General features: G+C 43.0%; 1 protein-coding gene across 1 annotated transcript in view; it reads right to left on the bottom strand.

Annotated features, from left to right (window-relative positions):
* Nucleotides 1-18714, bottom strand: part of CFAP58 (cilia and flagella associated protein 58) — a gene marked incomplete at both ends in the record, with an annotated part of 82967 nt that overhangs the window by 28779 nt on the left and 35474 nt on the right. Inside the window, 5 exons of the mRNA XM_081157907.1 lie at nt 6531-6635; nt 8716-8827; nt 11254-11477; nt 12218-12358; nt 18152-18298. Coding sequence (XP_081014033.1) covers nt 6531-6635; nt 8716-8827; nt 11254-11477; nt 12218-12358; nt 18152-18298 — 729 coding nt within the window. The remainder of the gene's footprint in view (nt 1-6530; nt 6636-8715; nt 8828-11253; nt 11478-12217; nt 12359-18151; nt 18299-18714) is intronic.

Below are 18714 nucleotides of genomic sequence, written 5' to 3'. Positions count from 1 at the left end.
AAATCCATTCAAATCCGCCTATCAGTCAAGTCATTTTACAGTCAAGTAAACCAGACTTGCATCTAGTCAGTCGTAAAATTAAATTAGAGAGAAAGTTCACCTTGAAAGGGCAGGACCCAGAAGCCAACAAAGAAGCAGCCCTTTCCATCTCATTGATTATTTATTTATCTGAGGGACATGCCCATTCCCCAGACCTCTGGGCACAAGAAACAAGCGAGAATGCACGTGATGATTTCCTAAAGTGACACAAATCTGATCTCCCCCAAAGCAGTTTCTTACTTAGGTGATGTCAGTGTGTCACTCATCACTACGCAGTGTGCTCCCAGGCATCCTAGCCCTCTAAAGTAATTAACCCTCTAGTAATATGTCACTACTGTCCATGTTAAGGGAAATGCCTCACTGGTCTCATCTGTAAAATGAACATTCTGGGCAAGACGCTTCAGTGCTAACATTCAAGGTCAAGTTCACTCCCTTTCCCCCGAATTGTACCACCTTCTCAGGTGAACCATGGGTCATTCCACACACATACCCCCATCTGATGAGCTATTGTTCACTGAGTGCTCACCAACAAGCACAGTGTCAGGTACACAGAAGTACTCAATCAAGGATGGCTGTGACCAGAACAAAATCAGGGCACCATCTTTTAAATGAACCACAGTATGGCCTGACCGTATCATACAGTTACTGGATCTCAACTGGAATGGCAGTAGGTGGGTGGGATGGGCAAGGCCAAATGGGAACTTGGTTGAGAAAGTGGCCACTGCCTTTCCTAAAGTTGGATTGGCAATTTACCACTCAGGTGAGAAGCTAGGTGAGAAAGGGACTGGAAGAAGGGGGTCTACTGGTTGGAGGTCTTCAGGGCCTATCAGAAACCTCATCTCTTGAAATTTCAGCTACACCTGAAGTTCCTGGCACCCCGCGATGGCTACCAGTTCCTGGAACACTCTGGCAGCTTCCATCCCCGGGGCATGCAGAGTCAGCTTTTCTGCTGCAGGCCAGGGCTTCCTCAGAGGTGGGAGTGGAAACAAGTAAAGTTCCCTCAGCTTTCAGAAGCAGCCCAATGGCCCCAGTACAACTTTCAACAAGTAGGGAATGGGAGTCAGTGAAGTATCGCCGCCTCCCTGCCTTTGACAGGTCAATTCTGCAATGTTTCAATGTGGTTCCTCAGAGGAACTCCAGTGACACTGGGATTCATATGTTCACAGCTGTGACCAGCTCTCTCTCTCTCTTTCTCTCCTGCCTTTTCCTCCCCTTCCTCACTCTCCTGCTCCCTTACCCCAACTTCCTGAGATTACCTCCCAAACTACCGGGACCCAAGACCTTGACTCAGTCTCTGATTTGGGAAACCCAAACTGAGACCCCTGACTACCCAACATCTTGTCCAGAGTCCCATGGCATTCCGTACGGAATCACAGACCTTGTCATCACACTGCACTGTGGTTGCAGAGCTAGGAGGTCCACCAAGGCCAAGATCAAGTCAGTCTCACTCACTCTGGAGCCCCAGGCACCCTGGCATGTAGAAAGCACTCTGTAAGTGTTAGTGGAGCGGGTGCCAGCAATTCATCTGCTGCCTGGGCATCGGAGGGTCAGGAGGCAACCCTTGGTCTTTTCAACAATTCAGAGAAATCCTTTTCTGTTTTCGAAAAGCTTGTAAATGAATTAAGATAGTCATTAGCAGCAGGGGAAAAGACATCTAAGGAAGGTGCATCTTCCATTAAGCTCACCCGCCGCTGCTGCACCAAGCATACCCCAGGCTTGTCTGCTCTTTGCTTGCCTCCCAGGAGGAACCCAGCTCCACCACCTCCACCTGTCCACCCCTGCTCACCACCTGCAGCCTCTTCCTTCCCCTCCTCCCCCATCTCCTCTTTCCCTTTTTATTTTTGTGCTCTGTACTCTGTCAAGGAATCACGACAAAGCACTAGATCAAAGAAGAGCAATCCAAACAGGAAAGCCGATTGTGCTGCTGCTGCTCCTTTAAATCTCTTTCTCCCCCAGGGCTGAAGCTAGAGGTTGCAAACTGGCCTCCTGTGGGCCAAGGGTGGTTGGCAGATATGTTTCTGGGAAGCCCAGGCAATGTTCTTAAAGTTACAGATATTTAAAACTCAGTATACTGTGCAGAAAACTCCACACTCCCAGCTATTCTTGAAAAATTAAAGATTTGGCAACATGAGCCCATACTTAGCTGGGGTGGGGTTAGCTGCTTCCTAGAGATGGACCCACAGTCCCGTGTGCTGCAGTCCCCACCACTCCCTTTTGCCTCTGACTCCGAGACCCTTGTCAGTTGCCATTTATGATCGTGATGGGCCAGGTTTACTTTGCTCTTTCTTGCTGCCTGGTCCTGAGGGTGCGTGTATTTGAGCTTGCTATCCCATATTTAAACACTTGGAAAAAACAAGTCCCAGCTGCTGTGATTGTTCCATGTGTTTTTAAGTGCCTCTGGCAAGAAGTTAGAGCTTCCTACTCTAAGGCTATCACGCCTTATGCCATTATTCGGAACCCGATCTTAATGATGATGATGGTGATGATGATGATGATGTAATGATACCGGGGTAATAGATAGTAGTTACTATTGGCACATATGTCTGCCTAATTCTACAGGTGTCTTTTCTTTCCAAGAAGTCATTAATACTGAGGGATTCAGAAGAATTGAGGAATAAATGGTGCAAACACAGGAAGGAGAAGCCAGCAGGAGGCACATCCCAGGTATGCTTGCATTGCCCTTGCTTCCTTCACAGGGAGAGGAGGCTTGTGGGCAAAAGAAAAGAAATTCTTCCCGTCCACACCTTAGATGCTAATTCTGGCAAGAATGCAGATTTCTTCATCTTACCTCTGAAGCTGTAAAGTCAAGCTCAAGAACCATTTCAGTTATCCCCGAGCAAGGGGAGAACCTGGGGAGCACCACGTGAATCAGCCAACCTCGGCATACAAAAAGGACACTGACAGTCTGAATCAAGTTTATAGAGCTAGAAGTTAATAACAAAAAATGCAAAGGCAACAGGAAGAATCATGTCCATGAGCTCTCAGAGCTCAAAGACAGAACGTAAATAACCTGAGACATGTCACTTACTGAAGGACCAACATTCTTCCAACAGTTAATCAGTCACTAAACTAATATTTACCTGTGTGCAAGGAACTAGGGCTGAAGTGATCATCCAGGCAGACACAGGAACTGCCTTTGTGAGTGGTCTATCAGGGAGGAGTAATTAAACACACAATTATAATTATTTCATTCATTACAAGTGTGGCAAGTGGTATAAAAGAGAAGTCAAGGTATGGGAACATTTACCAAAAGACCTAACCTAGGAAGAGGGCCCCTCACCTCCCACCCCCACCGAGGGAAAAACATTTAAGCTAAGAACGAAAGGGTGAGTCTAAGTTGCCCAGGCACAGAACCTGTCCATCTTTATTGAGCACTTACTATGTGCCTGGTACTGTACAAGGCATTGGGGTTAGAGAGAGAAATTAGCAACAGCTTTTCCTCAAAGAACTCACAGTCTACTGGGGGTAAATAGGCTTCCATTATATCTGCTGCTGGGAAATGATGGGATCTCTTCATCACTATACAACCAATTAAATAGTCATTTTAAAAATGTTCTGATACTCAGAAGAATGCAACCAAAAATCTTCCTAATTTCAAAATGTTCTGATGTGAGTGCAGAGAATTTCTCTAATAATTAAAAAAAAAAAAAATAGATGAAAATGAGAAACTATCAAACCCTGTGGAGCACCTGAGGTTTCACCAAGATAACAAGGCTTATTGTCTGGGGATATACAAGCTGCCCAACCATCCAAGAGAAAGGTTAAATGAGGACTTGAATAAAAGGAGTGAGGCAGGACATAAACCTTTGGAGGCCTGTAAAATCCTGCTCGGTGATTAATAATATTAACAATCATCATCGTAATAATGTTAAGGATAACTAAACACTCTGGCAAATCTCTATGTGTACTTAATTAACATATTTAATTCTGTGGGTAGGTAGGATTATTTCCCCCATTTTATGGATGAGCAAATGAGAGATTTCTGTTTATGGCAGTATGGCAGACTGAAGAGCCTGAGAACTAAAGTCTACAAAGCATTAGACATGCTAAACAGAACAACACATCTGTTGTTTAACCACGAAACGGACTTTGCAAGTAAGCCTCCAGTGTCAAAATCAACGAGTGAACTATGTATTAGAGCAGCGAACAGATACTGCAGCTATCCCTTGGGGGCTGATTGGGACAAGTGGCTGGGTTCACTGAACAAAGAGCTTGGATTTTAAAGGCCACAAGAGGATGAAAGACGAGGTGCTGGGCCTGCATGGAGCAGAGAATTGATACTGAGACTCTTCTATGTAAAGTTAGGGACTTAAGAGAGTTACAATCTCAGTGAAAAGGAGACAACAGACAGAAATCCACCCAGTGGGGCAGAAAGACCACAAGGAAACCCAACTATCTCTCCTGGGCTCTGGGTAGGGGGAAAAAATTGGCTGCCCAGAGAATTTGTATCCATGGATCTTCCATCACAAAGGTTTGGGATTCTAATATTCATTTACTGAGTGGTCCAGGAAGCCCCAAAGTGAAAATTTAACCTAAAAAAAATTATCCTAAGCAAGAGATATCTCCAAGGCCCCTAGCAGAAATGAATTAAAATGCATACCTTTAACCTGGGCCATTCCAAGTCCCATAAATAAAGTCTTCCTGAAAATGAGTTCACAATCCAAGTCATAACATAACAGGAAAAAGATCCACCATAAATAAAAATCAGCAGCCGCAATAAACAATAGAAAAGACCTCCAAGACCTTCAAGTAATAGAACAATCACATAAAAACTATAAAATATTTAAATTAATTGAAGGCATAAAGGAAGGAATGAAACATAAGATCAACACACTATCAACAAAGATATGTGAAAAAAGAATCTCTAGAAAATAAAAATGAAATTACTGAAAATACGATCTTGGTGGATTGGCTATCAGCCGATAAGGACACCTAAAGAAAGATTTAGTGAACATGGTGATAAAGCTGAGAAAAATGTTACACAAGAGATAAAGAGAAAACAAATATCAAAGAGGTCAGTATATAAGGAAGAAAGAATAAAAAAATCCAACATACACCTAATAAGAGTGGGCTCTGGAGCTGACTTCCGAGGTTGGGGCCCCACTCTGCCACCTACCAGCTGCATGGCCTGGGGCATGTGACACGTGGCTGGAACAGTGGAATCACAGCCCAAACCTGGATCGTGGGAGCCTAGGGCCCACGTGCTCACTGGTTATTCTTATGACAGGATTTCTACGTCGTGTGCTCAGACGGGGGTGTCTTCCTCCCGTGATGAAACTGAGTACTATTATCCCAGTTTAACAGACGCAGTAACTGAGGTTCAGAGAACTTAGGGAATTCTCCCCAAGTCATGAAATATAAAGAACTGGAGCTGATTCAAGACCAGGTGCAACTCTGAAGTTGGCCTCTTAACTTCCACGCTCATCTATAAGGAAGAGGGGCAGCCCCGTGGGCTCGGCATAGGGAGACTGGAAAGCTGTCTGCTGGACCCCCAGCGTCCACGCAAATGTCTTTTTTAAGGTAGAATGTAAAGAGCAGGGGCAAATGCCTCTCACTCATATACAGAATTTCCTGCTCTTACTTACAGTCACCCAGCGGTTAAGATTATGTGCTTTGGAATTAGAAATAATAAGGATAATTGCTAATAGTTATTAGACACTTACTACGTGCCAAGCATAATGCTAAATAAGTTCTTTCAGTCTTCACCACATCCCTTTTCACATAATTATCCCATAACACAGACTAAGACCCTCGGGTGTAGAGAAGTTAACCTCACACAGCTACAAATCAGCGGAGGCTGGATTTCAACCAGAGCTTATGTCCTTTCCACACTGAACTCCTGGGACTTCCTCACCCATTGACTGCGGATGACAGTACCCTCCCTCCTGAACTACGAAGAGGAACTGAGACAAGGTAGGTAAAGCCACCACTTGCAGCACAGTATCTGACATGACAATGCTAATGGTGATGATGGTGACGACAACAGGGACTTGCAGACACACAGACCTAAAAGGATGGTACCATTCCTGATTGCTCCAAAATAACAAACTGCATAAAATCCTCAAAAAGAACTCTTTCTTTCCATTTCACTCTGACAGATCTTCAAGAGGACATACTGTGCTTTACGTGAAAGCTAATTTTCAAAATCAAAATCATGGCATTTCACATTATGTGAAGATATGAAGAAAAGTATTTAAAAGAATCTAACAAAGAAAACTATAGAGAAGTTGGGTGGGGTGGTGGAGGGAGCTCACATTACCCAATGCAGTAGCTCTAGCCTTGAGCTCATTTTCCAGAATTCTTGAAATATCAGTAACGGCAGATTAAAAGACCAATTAATCAGGTTGTTTGTTCTCTGTGTGTGAGTCGCTGTTGCCATCTACAGTTAAAAATGAGGCATGCAACACTGCCAAATAATTCTAAAAAAACACAGTCCCGGAGGTGGCGGCGCTAAGAAAATATGCTTGTTTGATGAGTACAGAAAATGCTACCTGAAGGAGCAGCTCTTTTTCAACCACCTCCTCTGTCTTGCTGATGAGACGCTTCTGCAGGGTATGAATTTTCTGTATCAGCTCATAGGTACTGGGGTCACTGGCCTGTTCAAGGGGAACAAAATAAAGAATCTGAGACACCATCGGTTGAGGTCCCTATGCAAAAGAACTGTTTTGTTGAAATCTACTGCACACATGCAAACCCAGGACAGAGAGATTTAGAACCAAAAAGAAAAAAAAAAAGTTAGCTACTATGCATGATACCTGATTCTTTGTCACCAACCAGACACCATACTAAGTGCTTTCCATACGTTGTCTGATTTTAGCCACACAACAGCCCTACGAAACAGCTTGGGTCTTCCCCCAGCATTAAATTATTTACCCACACAGGTAAGGGTCGGAGCTGGATTCAGGCCCAGCTATGTTAGGCTCTAATTACTATACTCTGAGGCTTCCCCTACCATCATCTCTGTTTCCATAGGAATGAGACAGGGTTCCCTAATTCATTCGGCCTCAGGATTCTCCTTTGGTACTGTCAGCAAGAAGATTCCTTACAGCCTACAATGGGGAAGATTTCGAGGATGTGGACTTCTGCTAATAATTGCCAACAGAGCACGACCATGGCATTTAGCTCTCAAACAGTGTTATCAATTCGCAAAGGTCTGATACACCTTCAATAGCTATCTGTGTACAATTCAAACAAGATCTGCACTTATAAATTGATATTCTGTCCTCTAGACTTTGAGCCAAAGTTTCACTTTCAACTGTATTGACATTTTGAATTAATCTAGCAGTTAAATATTTTCAACTGCCTCCCAGCATCTCTATTTTCTAATTTTTTAAATAGAAATTGACATGGAATTGGAAACTTTAAAGCTCTGCTTGAAAACTCAGGGAATAAACTAATGTGACAATAAATGGATTTAAAATCTTCAGCTCCACTTCCCCACACATCTATATTACGGTTAGTTTAGTAAACTGCACCACTCTTGGCATTTGGAGAGGAATAAATGAGGGTCCACAAGAGAGGGGAGAAAGATACTCCATTAACTCTGACTTTGCTTATGAAATACTAAGCAGTGCCGAGTGATATCCATACGCTGGGACTAGATTTGGCACACAGGTTCACTTGGCAGGACTGGCTGTTGTTAAAATCCAGGCCTCATGTTTATATAACAATTTATAATGCATTATCCTTAATGCCTTCTTCATCAAGAAGAAAAGTAAAAATGAAAAACAAAAAACGACTTGGCGGTTTTCTCCCCAGCCCTGCTTTTCCTTAAAACACATATTCTCAACATCCTAATCGTTCCATTAGCCGAAGCCCCTACTGGCGCCCACATTGCTGGGGACAACGAGAGGAGAGGGCCACCTTTCTCCTGACTAAGCAGAGATTGTTTTCAACTGCTGTCTGCAGTGCTGGCGGTAACGTCTACCAGGAAATCATAAAATAAAATAGGAGGTTTGCAGGCATACCTCGGAGAAATTGCGGGTTTGTTTCCAGACCACTGTAATAAAGTGAGTATTGCAATGAAGAAAGTCGTAATCTTTTTGCCGGTGGAGGTCTTGCCTTCAGTTTGTTTAAAAAAAAAAAAAAAAAGCAATACCCGTGAAGCACCATGAACGAGGTATGCCTCTATTACCCATCACCTACCCATGGACTTTGGCTGTGTTCCCAAGGTTCTGAGAGAAAGAGTTTGGCAAACACAAGGCTAGTCCTTCAAAAAGAGGGCTCGTTCACAAGAGCTGTATTTCCTACATGAAATAAAAAGATGCAAAGACCAGTTGAAAGATAGTTGAAGACGCTGGTGGCCAGTGTAAGTAAAGGCAATTAACTATCCCAGACTAACAGGCAGCCACAGGAGAGCTGTTTGGGCAAAAACTACCGAAAAGAGAAAAACGAATGTCGGTTGGTGAAGCCAGTCCACAGTTTCCACTAGGTCTTCTTTACGCAGAAAGGGTTTTGTCCCGGACTTTTAAACAAATCCCAAGTGAACCATCTGGTTCTGTGAACTTTTGTTCTTGTTCTGGGAACTCAAATTACATCTGATCCAGCCTTACATTTTAGGGGACAATTTGCATAGCATTAAATCAAACCACCCTTCTCGTTGCGCTTTAGTGGTGAAGCCATGTGGGGGTGGATGAAGAGATCTGGGGGTGAGAGGCAGGCCCTGCCAGAGGTTACCTCAAGCTTCCTCCATCTGTGCACGTTCATGGGGTTCTCCAGCTCCTCCTCCAGGGCTCGGCACCGTGTCCTCTCCTTCATGAACTCTCTTTGCATGTGAAAAAGCTCCTGCCTGGACAAGACACACTTCTTTTCGCAAAGGAACTCTCCACCCATTTGAATATCATAACTTTATGTGGTTTTACATACATGCTACATCTTATATAGAAAGCTGGAATTAAGGAGGCTTTTGCAAACACTGAGACCAGACTCCTAATCTGATCCAGACACAGATGATACAATTCTTGAAGAGCTCAAACTTCAGCCTTAGCTTAAAAAAATAAAATAAAATAAAAAGTGCCAGAACTTCAGAATCCTGATTCTGGAAAGAACAGGGAGGAAGTGAATTACAAGAATTTCGATATACTTTTTAGTTTCTAAATGTCTCTACAGCAGCAACAAGAGCACAGCCTACATCCCACCACAAGGTATTGGACCCGACTGCAAGATATCGAGGCTCAGGTGACAGATAACCTGACGCCGATCAGGGCAGGGCATGGCCATCCCGACTGCCCACTGGAGTCACCTGGGCAGCTTTGAAAACATGCCTTTGCCTGCCCATTATCCCCAGAGAGATTCTGCTTTACTCCATCTGGCACGTGGCTTAGATTTTGTAGCTTTTAAAGTCCTCGTGGTAATTTCTAACGTGCAGCCAGGGTTGAGAAACACCGAGTTAAGAGAGATATGTTATCTGGTGTTCCACAACTGCACAGATGGCTGAACAACTAGTTCGGGCTCAAGCGTACTTCTAAAATCTGCGGGAATCTCTAGTTAGTACGAAATGTGCTACAGTCGTCCCCAATACCCCATGAGCTTGCTGCCACCCTAGGGAACAGGACGCTTTGTTGGGGGGCAGAGCAGCAAGCACTGGCACTGATGCGGGCAGCGAGGATGGACAATAAGGAATTATCGGTCCTCGCCTGCTGCGTGTGTGCAGATTACCAATACTAAGCCATCTCTTTTACTTAATTGCTTCATTTAAACCAATAATACAACTTCCCCTCATTAGCAAGGCAAACCATTAGAATTAACTGCATAATGTTCACTCAGCAGGGAGCTCAGAACAAGCTGCTTAGAATTAAAAGCATATTTTTAACACTTCTATTTTCTAGATTACCATCACAAGAGAAGGGCAAGAGTATTAGCTACTGGGCTTTGTGGGGGGCACATTCTGTTTGTTTCCATGTTTAATTTTAACTGCAAGTCTAACGCTCAGAGAAGTTAAGTGATTTTCCCAAGGTCGCACAGCTCGTAGGTAGCAAGGCTGAGATTGGAATTCATGCCTGCTTGGCTCCAATATCTTTATTAAGCTGTCTTCCCATTGAAAAGAAAAATAAAATCTATTATCAACAAACCAGCAAATGGGTAGAATTTGGTCCTTTGTGTGCGTAATAAAAATAACTCATGGCTGGCAAGTTTAGTAATGGTCTCAGAGATCATTCAATAGCTACTTAGAATGAATCCATTTGTCTCCAAAATGCCAATGATGGTATGTATCTCTGGGTAGTAAACTTATGAGTAATTTTTCTAATTCCTTCTTTATATTGTTTCTGCATTTCTCACATTTTCTACAATGAATTGGTATTACTTTTATCATCTGAAATACTAGCAACTCTTAGGAAAAAAAGTACTGATATATCCATGGTAGTGGCAACTTCCTTTGCTATTCCTGAACACATTCACTGCATCTAAATATCAAAACTATTTTCTAATTCAATTAATTTAAGAAGGCAATCCAAACCGTGTCCTTGTCCCAAGGTTGTCAGGGATACTGTTCATCTACAAGTCTGTGGGGACTAAAGATAGTTACCGAGAAAACACTGAACCTCTTATTTGGTTCCTGCAATTGCCTATATAAAACATGGTGATGTTTTCCCAACGGGAAAGTACATCTTATATAATGTAAGATTTAAAGCAAGAAGAAGGCTCACTAAGCTAAAGTGAAAGCTGCAGAGGATAAATCAAGAGTGAGATATAAAATTTGGCCGCCTTCTAAGGAAACAGTTTTCAAATAGTGATAAAATTAAATTTTCCCCCTTTTGATTCTGTATATAATTCCAAGAAAAAATGTGCAAATGTTGCCAGGATTAAATTTAAATATTGATGTTCCATCTCTTGGGTATTGCCTTATTAAAGAAAGTCTAAAGGGCTCATTGGGAAAAAAAATTTTCTGAATTGTAACTAATTCATATTTGTGATTTGACTTGAAATTTCTTTCTTTTAAATCCAGAATAAAGTTTTTAAAAAATCTTTTTGCACTCGCTTATATTCCCCTGAAACGGAACTAATTCATTTTTTTGTGACACAGAAGAGGCACAATGTAGATTCTGAATTATTGAAAAGTTGTTCTTATTTGCTAATAATTTCAACATATAAGAAATTATTTTATACAACTTGATAAAGACCTCAATGACCAAAAAAGGCACACAAGGTAATTTGGGGAACTCCCCACCCATCACTGCGCCCCTGTGCCCCTAGTTCGGAGGGGTTTCCGACTACCTGAGTTCCTCGACATTAGCCACACTCCTGGCAAGAATCCCCTTTTCCCGGCGAAGCTTCTTGATCTCTAGCTTGAGGATCCTCATGTCCTCCAGCCTCTGGTTGTACTGGCTCTCGCCTTTGTTCAGCACCGACTGTTGGATCTTGATCTTCTCATAGAGCAAAGCCAACTCATCGTTGCGCCGAACCAGCTGTGACCCGAGAATATCTCTCTCGCCGATGACCTAGAAAGGTAGGGAAGGACATGGCCACCAGGGGCCAAAGGGTCTCACTTTTCATTACAGCAGCAGCATTCATTCAGTCAGTGAACATTCAGCCAATGCCCGCATGTGCCAGGCAGCCAGGGGGTGGGGCACTGGAAACGGCCTGCTAGACCATCAACACTGGACCCCTCCCATGAGGGTTTGCAGTCTTGTTAAAAAGAGAAAGATACAACAAATAATCCACGGTGATAACAATCCAATGATCCTTGGCCCGCAGGTGTTTGGTTGGTTTTTTCCAATCCATTATTTTATAAATGCCTAAATTTGAGTGGCTTATAGTGGGCTAGCTCTTGCCAGTACCCACCACTCCTGTCTTACACTAGACACTTTTTTTTTTAACCTGCCAGATCTCTGAAAGCATATGTTTGTAACCCCAAATTATGTAATTATTAATTGCAATTATATGCCAGCAATTATATTATACTTGAATGTAAGCTCCCTGAGAACAGGGATCTTATGTTCTCATTGTTCAAAGTATCCCCAGTGCCTAGAGGAGTGACTGACACATAGTAAGTACTCGTAGATATGACTTGAATAAATAAATAAATATTGCATAATTAATCAACAGAAGATGAGCCTCTGCTACTGTTCTTCCAATAAACTGAATGGAAGAGCCTGGGGAAGAGCGAGGGTCTGTGAAGAGCTGGCCAAACAGCTGCGTCTGCTGATGAGGCCCGTGGGCTGCTGAGAGCTGCCCCTACCTGGTCTAACTCCTTCTTCTGCCTCAGCCTCTCTCCATCGGCCTCGGCAATAATGCGCAGGAGTTTCCTCTCTTCCGCTTCCTGCTTTTCAATGAAGTGTTTCGTCTCCAGGGCTTGTTGCCTCAGCTTCTGCAGCTCCGCCTGACAAAAAGGAAGATACGGACAAATGTCACTGTGTAAACGCACAGCAGGGCTGCGGGGCCTGGAATTAGATGTGCAGTGAGCTTCTCACACTTCCCTCTGATGGTTTGTTTAACATGGTTTGGTCACTCTCACAAGCAAAACAATCTCTCTCTCTCTCTCTCTCTCTCTCTCTCTCTCACACACACACACACACACACACACACAGTCTGTAGAGATAAAGCCATGCACATTACAGTGATCATGTTTATTCTATGAGTTGTGCCCTTGGGGGATTTCCATCTTTTTTCTGTACGTGTGTGGCAGGGGCTTCATTGGCATTCAGCAGCTCTTCGCTTACCAGCCAAACACGAGGAGAATTCACAGAGCATAGTGCAGGAGATGTGGAGGTGAGCATGGGGGGGGGCAGTTCTTTGTATGTACCACCTCCTGTAATGGTCCTAATACCACCAGCACATCAACTACAGAGATAAAGCCCATTTTAAGCAAAAATTAAATTAATGAATCTAACAGCCAATTGTCTGTACTATAAAACATCTTGATGAAACAGAAGAGATGTCATGATATGAAAAGATATATAGATCCTACTCCTGAGATGCTACCCATCTAGACGAGAAGACAAGATATACAAGTATTATGTAAATATTAACAAGTCCGGGCAATACTATTTCCATATTTTTATTGTCACAAAGACAGTGAGTTGATGTTACAGGAGGTCAGAGAACCGGGGTTGTCAGGGAAACTTCCTGAGAGAGGCCAGGTCGTGAAGCCCTTTAGGTTACACAGAAGTTGTAAGAATGATGGAGAAAGGGTGTTGTGGTCAGTTAAGTTTCAGAAGGAAAATAACTCTCATCAAAGAACACATTCACTTCATTTCCACGAGTATATTTGTGACCTGCAATATCCTAGGCATTATATTAGGTATTTTGCATAGCTACTTATCCCCATTTTACAAATGCAATTACAGAGACAACGCAAAGCAAATTAACTCACCCAAGGTCACACAGCTAGTGAGTAGCAGAGTTGAGACTCCAACCTAGATCTTTGGACTCCAAAGCTACCATCACACAATAGTTTCAAGTCAAATACAGAAGATAAGTAAGACATGAGGGATTCCTCATCCATTGGAGATGATAAATATAACCAACCGCACTACAGTGTGGAAATGCTGTGTCCAGTGTGAAAAAGAACATGGGAGAACAAAGGAACAAGTTCCTATTTCTGCCTGATGTTTAGATGGAAGAGCCAGTCAGGGCCTTTGCAGGTGACAGATATTCCCAAAGTGGACAGGTATGTTTTACGGGGAGAGTAGTCAACAGTCAGGCTTGTGTAAACAAAAGCACATGCAAACTATAAAGTACCCAGTGTATTCACCAGTCAGCAAAGCATCCCATGTGCCTGGATCAGAGTGTTAGGTAGAGAAGAGCAGGAGGCAAGGCTGGAAAAATAACTGAGCCAGCCTGGAAAGGGCCTTGTAGGCCACATGCTGTAGAGTGTGGGCAATGGGGAGCCACAGAGGTACCCATATTAAAGGAGAGAAGAATATATCTTCGAGAGCGTCCATGCCAAATTGGAAAGACAGGTGGTATTGCAGACCACGTGAGCACAAGAAGAAACAAAGGGGAGAACAGCTCTGCTTTCGCCCATGCTGGGAGTCACAAGGGAGATGACAAGACAATAGTAAGGTTCCAACTTTTCAGCGGCTCTCAGATCAGCAAATGACAGTGAAAAAGTAGTATTTTTTTCTTTCAAGGAAGTATTGGGACCCCTACCCTCACCTACCCAGAAATGTCACTGGAATGCTAGAAAACCCCGTATTTGCAAGTGCCTGTGACCCACCCCAGCTCTCGTTGAGGTCTGCCTCTAACCCATGAAGACCAAGAGTCATTAATTCCATACCTCAAACTTATCCAAGCAGTAGAAGATACTATGCACCTAGTAATGTGTAATGTCACAAACTAAATGCAGTCAGCTACTATAAAACCAAGGGCTTATCTTATGACACTTTGTTTGTTCACTCATGAAATACGTTTTGGTCCAGGGATAAGCAAAAGGAAATACTTACTGAGAAAAGACCTGGTCTAGTATTTTACCACTTTGGGGGATTGCCTGTTAGGAAAGCATTTGAAGAACCAGCCTTTCTATTTCTGCAATCATTTAAGGTGACAGCGAAGACAGCAATAAAATACCTGCTTGGCTCATGCTTTCTTTAATAAAACTTTTATTTTCCCAGATGTGCAACATTCACTTCCCTGTTCTTAAGAGCCAAGAGCTGATCAGAATCCATCAGCAGAACAAAATGAAACCCTAGTTATATTTAAATGCAATCAGCGGTGTGTAAAAGTATCTGTCTGGAATGTAAAACCATCCGTGCATTTGGCACTGCTGGGTGTGTGGGTTTTTTTTCATAATATATCAAAATTCTGAATGGTCTCCTTATGTCACAAATTTATGGGCTGTAAACTAGATGTGGTATTAGACGTTGGCAGCAAATGTTAACATCAACACAATACCTTTGGTCTAATGCATTTAGCAGCTATAAATCTGCACTGTATCACCCAGAAAAGTTGGTAACAACTGCTTTGCACCCAAATGCCCATCAAGCAATGTTCTAGGTGGAGCCCAAGGTATCAGCATTTCTCAAAGTGTTTCTGGTGGTATGGAGTTGTAATACAGTGGCTGGACATACTTTTTAGTCACTGCCTCCATAATTATACCATTTTGTGGTAGGTATCTATGGAATATTTACCATCTCATTTGGTTGCAGGCATAAATCCTACCTCCAGAACCACAACTGTGGAAGTTTCACCCGCTCATACGTGATCCCAACATTCACTAGGTTTTACAGAAACCATCCGTTTACATCTAACAAAACAAACAGGGCCCCATGAAGCCTTCTAGCCATGAGAACAATTAAGCTTTCTCTCTCTCTCTTTCTGACAGTCCCTGTCTATGTCATTCGAGCGTCCACTAAGTAAAAGGATGTGGTGCCCTGGAGCCAGTCACTAATGTGATGCTGAGCCCTGGACATAGAAAATTTGCTGCTGAATTATTTGCCAAGAATCAAAGTGCTGTCAGATTGATGTGGGATAACTGGGAGGTGACGAGACAGAATCAGGGGCTTGTTAGGACTGGAGAGCAAACACTCCAAATGAGATGGCTCCTTCAGCACTGATGAAACAAGACTGGGACGGAATGAGCAGGTGAACACAGAGGCAGCCGCGCCTACAGAGAACGATTGGCATTCTGTCATAACCACCATGTGCCAACAATGGCTAGAGTCCTGAGGAGCCAGGAGAGCCTGGTGGCAACAGAAACTAAAAAAGAAACATGAAAGGAACATAACTGTTTTTCTTTTGACGGGGATAAATGAGAATGGGGATGACCTGTTACAGACAATTGTTTGTCTGTTGGCTTGGAAAAGTAGTAAATTGGGTTATCCCATCAACGGGCATCTCCTGGTCTACCAAACAGGAGAGAGGGCCGCCTTTCCAGGAGGGTTATGTACCCACATGGCTTTGTAGAACCAACAATAATAAGCTCAATGTCTTTTGGAGCAAAGTTACTAGAAAATCTGCCCTTTCCCCCAGGGTTTTGGTTTGAGAACTTCAGATGCATGAGATTCAGAGACCTGTGTGGAGTGTGATTCAAATTTGAGGCTAAAAAAGTCAAGAGGCTCAAACTTTATATTTGAGCTGTCATATTTTTCTACAGAATGTCAAACGGGCTTAATGATAGGCCAGAATTATCCAGTTGAGGCACCACTGCAAATCACCCTTGGATAACCTCAAATAATAAATCGAGCTGGCACCCTTTTTCTGTTGCTCCTTTTTGCCTTAATGGGAAATGTTGGGGAAAAGGTATCATAGTTTCACAGTAAGTCCAAAGCAATCATCTTACTATACCTGATGACCCAAAGCTATCCAGACCTAGGATTCTCCATTTAGAGCAGACTCTCCGGAGCAGGAGCCTTTTAATTATCTTTCATCTACACCAGCTCTGCTGGACCAGGACCGAAAAACAGGGCCCTGTTGACCTTTATTTTATTTCACTGTGATGCTTCTTTGGAGCGATATGTGCAGATGCCAAGTGATGGAATGCGTGAGGGAAGCAAATGTTAACCATAATCAAATTCTAGAGAATTAGGAATAACTGTTCTTTTGCATAGAACAACTGCTTATTCTAAAGCAGGATCTGAAGAAGGTAGTTAGTTCCACCTTGGACATCATTATGGGGTAAAAATTAATCTTTTGAATAGAGCATTACTCGGGAAAGTAAGAGGTGAGGATCAGTGCCATCCTGAAGAAGGAAAGAGGTGGTGTACCAGATCAAGTTATACTGAAGCCTTGCTAATATGCGTCCATGAGGCCCATGGGTAAAGCAATGTTTATAATAAGGCTCTTCTAAATAACTCAGTGATAAATAAACCCATTTCTACTACAGGCTCCAGGGTGGAATAAGCTACCTTCTGTAAAACTATACCTTTGAACAAGGACTATAAGGGCAAAGATGCAGGATATTTTCAAATTTTAGAAAATGTATTCATGTTTCTTTATGTGTAAATCAACTTTCATGCAGAATTTTCTATTCTTTTTCTATCATAAGTTGGAGTTGCGAAATAAAAGTCTCAGATGAGTAAATATAGCAATTGCCATATTTTTTTTGTAATGGTACCTTTGTTAGATTTTAATCTGTCTCAAACCAAGTGTGCCTTAATTGGATTTAGTGTAGTAGTTCTATTTCCATGAAGACCTATCATTAGTTGACAAAACCCATTCTGAGAGTGCATATTTCAATCGATGGCATCTTGGAATCAAGGACATATGGCATTAAATCTGTCCAACACAAGATACATATTTTCAAGATGGTTCCAAGGTACTCAGTCCCTTGTTTGTTATAGATAGATCCTGCAAGTGGCTCATAAGCATCCATGAGTATTCTGCATGTATATTTTCAAAATAAAAATGGCATCACCCTCTTAAAAGTTCCTTTTTTAATTCCTTGGTCAAATGGATTAGGAGGGAAATCTATTGGATTGGGTAAGAAAAGGAAAATATGTTAGTTTAGTGAACGTGTATAGTAAAACATATTTGGTTCGAGGATTTGAAATGGCGTAATTATTTGGTATGTATTCTTGAAAATAGTCTTTATATTAGCAGACACAGAATGTCCTAAATTAGTAGATTTAAAATGCTAAGTCTTAGTATATATATGAAGTCAGAGGTGATTCCCTGGAGGAGTCGCTGTGAAGTTCTGAGACCCACAGAGGTAAGGTGAACTATGAGCCTGGTTGAGGGCCAGTCAAGTGAGAACAAAGCTTGCTGCGCAATAGCTAATGCTAGTGCAGGCAGAAAAGGCGTGCGCATGTGAGGCAAACAACTATTAGGAGCAGAGGGCCAAGGGTCTTGCCGGCATTGCCTTATAGAGGCCCGGGGAGGAGTGTGGGAGGGTTGGGAGTGGACACAAGGGCTGGACCTGGATTGTGAATGTAAAGGGACTGTAGAAAGCCTGCAGGCTCCAGGACTCCTTGGGCACTGCTGACCTGCCAGGTTCTCTCCCGCTGCAGCGGTGATAGCCAGCCCAGCTGAAAGAGGTGCTGGTGCATCCCCCCGGCCTCCCCCGTCTACCTGAGAGCGCCCCCTGTAAGGCAGCCTGACCTACAGGTGGTAGAGCCCGGCCTCCTGGCACCTTAGCCGTCCTCCCTGCCCCTCAGCCTTCAGCGAGCGTAGAGCCTGCCTCCGTAGGCTGAATAGATGGACCAATGGTCCACCACGCTTGTTGTAAGACCTGTACCTTCAGCGTTTCCTTCTCTTTCTCTATCCGCTGCTGTTCCAGATGGAGCTTCACCAGCGCTGACTCTTTGGCAGAGATTTCTTCCTTCAGCTGATCTACCTGATGGGTCATGATCTTTAACTTTCTCTTCATTTCCGTTATTTCATCCTAACATAATGAAAGGAGAAATGTTTGAAAGTGAGTTAAAAAGACACCACCGTCCCTATGGAAGTTCAATACACATTCGAGAACTTTTAAGGGAGGCCCTCTCAAAACAGTGGTCTCCTGACGAGTTAAGATGGGGCTGTTCCTTTGTATGTCCTCCCATCAACCTCAGAGTATACTTTATAGCATGAACTCTCAAAATATCCTCACTAGATATATACAAAGTATGCGTAATGCATATGCCACACACACACACACACACACACACTTGTTCCTCATTTTACAAGAGAGGAATTGGAGCCACAGCAAACATTATAACTAAAAGATTACAAAGCAAAGCTCTGCAATTAAATGACAAGAGTATGCTTCTCCCCTCCGAGTCGCAGCAGCTATTAGCAGTTTTAACAATTAGAAACAGG

Source organism: Miniopterus schreibersii (genome assembly GCF_964146895.1).
Source record: "Miniopterus schreibersii genome assembly, chromosome: 14".
Lineage (NCBI taxonomy): Eukaryota > Metazoa > Chordata > Mammalia > Chiroptera > Miniopteridae > Miniopterus > Miniopterus schreibersii.
The sequence above is the reverse complement of the archived record's forward strand: the minus strand, read 5'-3'. Positions and strand labels throughout refer to the sequence as shown.